The sequence below is a fragment of the Capsicum annuum genome, chromosome 10, assembly GCF_002878395.1.
Source record: "Capsicum annuum cultivar UCD-10X-F1 chromosome 10, UCD10Xv1.1, whole genome shotgun sequence".
Taxonomy (NCBI): Eukaryota; Viridiplantae; Streptophyta; class Magnoliopsida; order Solanales; family Solanaceae; genus Capsicum; species Capsicum annuum.
The window spans coordinates 169,416,452-169,424,826 of NC_061120.1; the positions used below are offsets into that span (position 1 = coordinate 169,416,452).

Here is an 8,375-nt window from a genome sequence, read left to right on the forward strand (position 1 = left end):
AGAGAGAGAGAGAGAGAGAGAGAGAGAGAGAGAGATTCAAAACAATATTATACCGATGAACTGGTGATGCAGGAGTCGGGCTGGATACTTCCGATGACTTTACAGTTACACCTCCACTATTTTCAGAAACAGAAGAAGCCGAAGCCGCCGTCGATTGCTTATTCTCAGTACAACAATTCTCTACTCTCAATCCATCCATCTTCACAACTCCAAAAAAAAAATCTTAAATCAACACCAATTCAATAACAAAAAATTCAATTGAAAACAAAATCCTAATGATTTTCCGATTTTCAGATCAAAATAACAACCAAGTAAGACTCAAGACAATACAATCGATTCAATAATCAGAATACCAATGAAATTAACTAAAAATAGAAAAAAAAACAGAATAAAATAAAATTGAAGCTAAATTGATGAGAAAACAATACAACTAATAATTATTTATGCAATTTCAAGAATTAATTAGCGAATTAACCTGTATAATAAGCTCATTCGGAATCCAATAAATCTCTTAGAGAGAGAAATTGAGCTATAGGGAAGGAAAAAAAATTGCCGTTGGAAAGTAAATCTTTGTAAATTAAAAGGAAAAAAATGGTTTGTACATAACGAATATATATGAAAGGGGGTCACCGACGGGGCCGTTTGGTAGCCGTTAAACATTTGCTTCTTTGGAATTATGATGAACTTAAGGGGGCGTTTGGAACGAAATTACTTGCTTTTTTTTTTTTCTTTTTGAATTACAATTCGAAAAATAATTACACTCCCTCCACTTAAATTTTTTTGACTTACTTTTGTTTTTTATTTTTAAAAATAAAGATTCATTTCCTTTTAAATATTTCTTTAATTTCAACTTTTCATATAGCATATTTAAGATCAAAATTAAGGACATCTTGATATATTTAACATTTTAAAATTACAAAATTTAAAAAAAATATTTTCTTAAATTTCATTCCAAGTTAAAGCGAGGTATCCATTTGAAATGGATGAAGTAAAAAATTGGAATTTAACTTTAAATTAAGTTTTGAAACTTTCAGGAATTTGAAAAGCATTAAAAAATTATTTACTATATTTTTCACTTTAAATTACTCGCAAAAATTAGAAAATAATTTTAATTTATATTTATAATCAAGTCTAATTCTATTTTTTAAATATTATTCTTTATTTTAAAATAAAAATTACCTTTCTTAATTACCGATTTTTGTCATGGCCAAACGCATCCTATTATAAATGTGGCAACGGCGTTAACGATTTCACGTGAAGGTTACGAAAAAGAAGTTTAAACCTCAAACGGCACATTTCGATGGATAATATACGTTGAATATGTTCATTGGTTTAGATATTCATGGGTGATTTTACACCGTTTGATTGGAAATTGTGTGGCCTTGATTTGATTTGGTGTGTGATGAACAAGTCTTAACCGAGTGGCCATCTCTCTTGCTGAAATTTATTTATTGTAGCATAGAATGATCTGTTTGTTGTTAGTGTACAGATTCTTTACTTAAACATTTTAAATTAACGCACAGCAATAAGTGACTCTTCAAAGTAATACCTTATTTATTTATGTTAAGATTAAGATATTTGAAATTGAGTACACATTAAGATTTAAATATTAAATAATTAAAATTATTATTTTCTCAATATAGAGAGTTTATCTTTATTTAAAGAATAAATAAAGATAAATTCTCTACACTCATTTAAAATATTAACTAATCTAATATTATACGTCAAGCATATTCTAAACATGGAAAAAGCTCAAATATATCATCAAGCTATTAAAAATGATTTATATATGTCATTCGTTATAAGTTTGACCCATTTATGGCACAGTCTTTAATAGTTAACTCATCTATGTCACTGCCGTTATACAAAGATTCATTCGTATCATTATTTTGTAATGGTGATTTTATAAAATCATTTTTGTCTTGTGACCTCCTATTAGAGGTTCGTCAATAAATCCACATCAACTAATATTACTTAAAATCAAAATTAAAAATCACACTCAACAACAACAACAACAACAAACCCAGTGTATTCCCACAAAGTGGGGGTCTGGCAAGGGTAAAATGTACGTAGTCCATACTGCTACCTCCGAAGAAGTAGAGAGACTGTTTTCGATAGATCACCTCCCCTCCCCCCGGTTCAAGATAAAATTAAAAATCACACTCATTAAAATAAAATTCAATTCACACCGAAAAAATATTGAACACGTTAAAACTGAAAATCGAACTCATTAAAAATAAAAATCAAACCTATTAATTTGTCGGGTTTATTTAATTGGTTCGATTTTTGTTTTGGATTTAAGTAATACTGATTGATTTGTATTACGTGAGTGGACATCTAAAATGAGGTCATGTGGAAAAAATGACTTTACAAAATCACCATTGCAAAATAACGGTACGAATGAACCACTATGTAACAATAATGACATAGATGAGTCAAACTTTTAATGGCGATGGCATAGATGAGCGAATTTGATAATGGATGGCATAGATGAGCCATTTCTAATAGTTCGAGGATATATTTGAGCTTTTTTCCTTTAAAAATAATATGGTGGTAAATAGTGATAATGACCAAAATTTAAGGCAGGTTCTATAGAGTGGTAGTTAGACCAACTTTGTTGTATGGTGGAGTATTGGTCAATCAAGAATTCTAACATTCAGAAGATGAAAGTTATGAAAATGAAGATGTTACGATAGATGTATAGGCATACTAGGAGAGATAGGATCAGAAACATTGTGGACTGCGTGGGAGCTGCTTCGATGAAGGACAAAATACGAAAAGTGAGACTGAGATGGTTAAAAAATATGCATAAAAGATGCATGGATACCCCAATACAGAGGTGTGAGATGTTAGTTATGGATGAGTTCGGGGGAGGTAGAGGCAGATCGAAAAGTATTGGAGAGGTGATTAGACAGGACGTGTATACCGAGAACATAACCTTAGATAGGAGGGTGCGGAGGACATAAATTAATTAGGTAGAAAGTTAATAGGTGACATTGTGTTGTCTTATTGTTCGTTCATATTAGTACTCATAGTATTACTCTTTTAGTTTCTTGTCTTTCAATTTCTGTGACTATCTATTGTTTCTTATATCATGATTAATGTTTTGTTTAACATTAGTTTACCTTATGTTATTTCTATTATTGATCGTTGCTTCTTGTATTTTCTTTACTTCTTTTTCGTGTCTACTTTGGAGTGTTTTCTTGAGTTGAGGGTTTATCGAAAACAATCTATCTCCCATTGAAGTAGAGGTAAGTTCTTTGCATAATCTACCTTTCTCATACCTCACTTTGTGACTGAACTGGGTATGTTACTGTTGTAAGCAATGTTTAAAAGGTGAGAGTGTGAGGTAAGGCGTTTTACTTAGCATGGGGCGAGGTGTAAGCCCCGAAGCATGGAGTGTAAGTCCATAGATCTTTAAATTTTTAATTTATAATATAGAAAAATTGTATAATAAAACAAAATTATAAGAATAAATTATTAGTTTAAAACAATTAAAGACATGATTAAAGAAATTTATAGAGAATAAAACTGCTAATATTATTTTACAAGTATAAATAAGCAAGGATATAGAGGTTACTATAAGATGCAAATCAACTCTAACGACTTAACTTTCAAATAATAAAAGAATCATAATTTCTTAAAATATATTACTATTTGACTGTGCAATTTACATTCCTAAAAAAAAAAAAATCAATAAGATTTACTGGTACTTAATAAAAATATCACTTCATTGTGAATAAAAATAAAATTACTTTTAAATAAAGAAATAATAAAAATATGATAATTTTGAGACATATTAAAATACATAAAGAACAATGATAAGTGAAGATGTAAAATTCAGCTAGATATTTTTTTTAAAATATAGAGAAAATGTTTTATTTCACCTTTGAACTATACCTAAAACGGCTAAGACACACCTCAACTTAAAGGGGGTCCTATTACCCCTGAATTAATTAAAAGTATAATTTTGACACCCTTAGTGCCTACGTGGCACAACACATTGAAGGATCTACGTAGGTACACGTGTGTGCCATGTAGGTACTAAAGGTGTCAAAATTACACTTTTAATTAGTCGGGGGGAGGGGGGAGTAATAGGACCCCCGTTAAGTTGAGGTGTGTCTCAGCCGTTTTGGGTATAGTTTAAGGGTGAAATAGGATATTTTCTCAAAAATATATATTAAATGATATTCATCCTCACGGTATTTTCAAATAGCAAATATGTGATGTGAGGTTAAAAATATATATTTTTAGTCATTATTTGCTTCACATTTAGTATTTTTAATTGTCCTTTCTGAGCATTGATTTTATGATTATATTTAATATTATATTTTATTATGTAGAATTTAAAATGATTTAAAGATAAAAAGATTTTGAGCCAAAATGAATTAAAGATTAATTATATATATATATATATATATATATATATATATATATTTATTTATTTATTTATTTATTTATTTATTTATTTAGTATCCCTTTTTGTGTTGGTTTTGTAGATTCAGGGAAAGTTTAAGTACCTAAAATTTGAAGTTAAGATGTTTGAGCTTAAGTGCAGGATACACACATCCCTTGATGAGAATTGAGGAAACATGCGTCTAGATAAGCCCTAGAGAGCCTCAGAGAGTATCTTTAACCCTTATTTTACTTTATTTAGTACTTGGGGACAAAACATGATTTTGAGTATGGGTGTACGATCTCTTCCACTATTTGTTTAAGGAGAAGTATGCTACAGAATTTTCTTTTATTTTTTTAGTTGCTTTCTTTAAGAAAAAAACTGAAAAAGTTTTAAAACACAAAAAAATTTATTTTATTCTTTGTATTAGATTAATTTTTGTTGATTTAGCTTTTTAGTCTTTATTAGAGTATATTTCGCCAACTTTTTGATTTTTTTTTTATTTTTTTTTTCGAGGAGAGTCCCTTTGAACCAAGTATTTTTTTATTTTTTTAGGAGTAAATTTTTTTTAGTTTTTATTTTTTGGAGAGGAATGAAAAGACTACATTTTTTTACCCATGTGATACTAGAAATTTAGGCTTGATCTTGAGTAGTGTTGGTGAAATATTACATAAATTACAATTGGAAATACAGAAAATGAAGAAATTACAATAGTCTTCTTCTTGGTTGAGACGCGGATATCTCGCTCTCTTTAAGGAGATTCAAGCCCACCGCAACAGATATTTTCACCAATCAGCAGCAATCCTCTTGATTTGTTCCCTCCAGAATATAACAACCTTCTCGCAAAGTACAAATCAACAAACTCTAGACATGAGTTGAGTTTAAAGCTCCAACAAAAAGAACACCTTCCTTCAACTAATAAACTCTCTTTTTAGTAACTTTTGTGAACTCAATATTTTACTTGTACTTAGAAAAAATTTGCAAGACCGTCTTTATTTATAGGAGAAGAAGTCTTCTTATATTGAATAAGAATGAATGGGGAGTGGTAAAGAGGGAAGATCAATGGCGTATAAGTTATAAGAATTACAAGCCATTAAGTGATAGAATGTTGATGAATAAAGAAATGTTGGTTACAAATAATTTAAGAAAAAAAATCTAACCATTTTACCTCTATTAGTCACTAAACATTGAAAATGAAAGCATCAAAGTGAAACAATATTACTCACATAAAGAATGACTCTAAATGAGAGTGAAGGCAATCACTGCCACTAAAGTTTCATTGGGTGATGAGCAACACAAAGTGACAATGTAAATCAACAGACACATTCTACCTATCAAGGCAAAAGAACAAAATGACATCTTTGTAACTTAAAGCATTAAATACCTTAATGCCACTTTTTGTCAAATGAAGACATTAATAAAAAAGAGAGAAGTTATAGCTATCACGTTTTAGCAAAAAAAAAAAAACATAAAGCAAATTAATATTATAAATATTAAAATGCTACCCCAGCAATCTCCCACTCATTTTAGTATTAACATAAGAGATTTTATCAGCTGAAGGAAGACTACCATACATAATGGAGGTGTGCGCTGCATTGAACCTTCAATTAGTAAAATGATAATTTTTACTCTAGAGTCGTAGAGGTCTCAAACTTGAACTATGACTGCTTAAGAAAAATAAAATATTATTAAATTACACAAAATAGTCAAGGTATTGACATGAGCTTTATAGCCAACACATTACGACCTTGTGCTATTCCGATTTCATAAGTGATTTTTGAGAATGAACCTGATTCTTATAAGAAGCACATACTTTCACACTCACATAGGTGAAATCTGTTGAGAGGGCTCCTGTAATTTTAGCACCCCACTTATACGAGCTACCGATTTTCATTAGAGTTTTTCAAACCCAATCTCTACAACTATTACAGGAACAAATACACTAACATCATAGGGAGGGATCAAAAATTCTGTATTTTTCACAACAAGTCATCATGTGATTCATTTTTTCATTGAACCTGGTTATAGGATCTCAAGTCCCTAGGTTGGGTTTCCTCACATATGACTTAGAAATTTATAGGCTTCAATCTCATCCCCCTCGATGTGCTCCAGACCTTTTCTCTTGCTAAGGCCTTAATCAGTGGATCTACAAGATTATCACAAGATTTAACATAATCAACATTAATTATACCATTTGTTAAATATGATTTCACATTACTGTATTTTCTCCTTATTGGTCTGAATTTACTTTTGTAATGACTGTTTTGAACTCTACCAATTACAACAGTGCTATCACAATGAATAAAATAAGTGAAATTAATTTTTCAAAATAAAATATTTGAAATAATAAATCTCTCAACTAATTTACTTCCTCACTAGCTGAAGCTAAAACAATTAGTTCAACCTCTATGGTAAAGTTAGCAATAATAGTTTGCTTTTTAGATTTTCAACAAATAGCAATACCACCCAAAATAAATATATAAACAGTAGTAGATAAAGAATCACCTGATAAAGTGTTCTAATCCGCATCACAAAAGCATTCAAGTACAACTGGATATTTTTTATAGAACAAACTACAAGTTTTTGTCCCAATTAAATATCTCATAACTCACGTTATAGTATGCCAATATCAATTACCTGGCTTGCTAGTAAACCTGTTAAGTATTCCTACTACATATGCAATATCATGCCTAGTGCAATCAGTCACATATCTCAAATTTTCAGTTATGCTAGCATATTCTTTTTGGTTTATCACATCATTTTCACTTTCAATAGAAAATAAGTGAATACTAGAATCAAAAGCAGTTACAACATGTTTGCAATCAAGAAAACTATATTTTTCCAAAATCTTCTCAATATAATGTGCTGGTCAAGGAAAATTTCATCACATGTTCTAGTAATTTTTATTGTAGAATAAAATTTGCCTCACTAAGATCTTTCATATCAAAATGGCTTCTAAGAATATTTTTAGTTTCTCCAATAACATTCATGTTAGAGCCAAAGATTAATAAATCATCAACATATGAGCAAATAATAACATGTAAATTATTTCAAGACTTATGATATATACATTTATCACTCTCATTTATTTTAATTAAAGTCATTTTCAATCACGCGAGAATCAAATTTTTCATGTAATTGCTTTTGTGCCTATTTTAAGCCATATAGGGATTTACTAAGTTTACACTCTTTGCTTTCTTAGCCAGCTTTAATAAAACAGTCGGATTATTTCATGTAAATCTCCTCATTTAGGTCTCCATTAAAAAAAATAATTTTTACATCTATTTGATGAATTTGTAAATAAAAATTATAGCAATAACAATTAAAAGTCTAATTATAATATCCCACAAACTCCTTGCTAAATTTCTACCGTTCATCATATGTTTAAAGGCCCTAAAATGATTATTTTAAATTGTAATTAAGTGTCATCACCCTTCACCTCATGTCTAAAGTGGTTTTGATGTGAATCATGGTCATAGGAAGCACTTAGAGTAAAGTTGAGTTGAGAACATTTGTTATCGGTTGAGTTTTAGTATTCAAGCCAACAAGGGTCAAATTTAAATGAGTATAACTTCTAGAATTTATAGATTATCGGAGATAAAAACTCACCAAATGAAAGATCTTCGAGTCTTTTTTCCAATGCATCCGATTTCACCTTAATCCAATATCAGAGTAGAAAGTTATGCTCATTTTACTTGGGAGTGTCTGTCTGCAAGAGATTGATGACTAAGTTGGCGAGTTGTCAACTCCGTCGTCAACCTTAAACATAAAAGACCTTGAATCATTTAGAGATTGATGACTATGTTGATGAGTCATCAACAAGTTGATGGGCTGTCAACAAGTTGATGGATTGTCAACTCCGTCGTCATCCTTAACTAGTAAATGTCTAATTCAGCTAAAGGTTGACGACTAAGTTGACAAGACTTCAACAAGTTGATGGGCTATCAACTCCATTATGAATTGAGAAATTCCTGCAAAA

General features: G+C 30.0%; 1 protein-coding gene across 1 annotated transcript in view; it reads right to left on the reverse strand.

Annotated features, from left to right (window-relative positions):
• LOC107877945 (transcription factor MYB3R-3) overlaps window positions 1-630 on the reverse strand; it is a 19,425-nt gene extending 18,795 nt beyond the window's left edge. The window contains exons 1-2 of the mRNA XM_016724769.2: window positions 476-630; window positions 54-199 (exon numbers count right to left, since the gene is read on the reverse strand). Of these exons, the coding sequence (XP_016580255.1) occupies window positions 54-199 (146 nt within the window). The 5' untranslated portion in view covers window positions 476-630. The remainder of the gene's footprint in view (window positions 1-53; window positions 200-475) is intronic.
• Window positions 631-8,375: the final 7,745 nt, after the last annotated feature.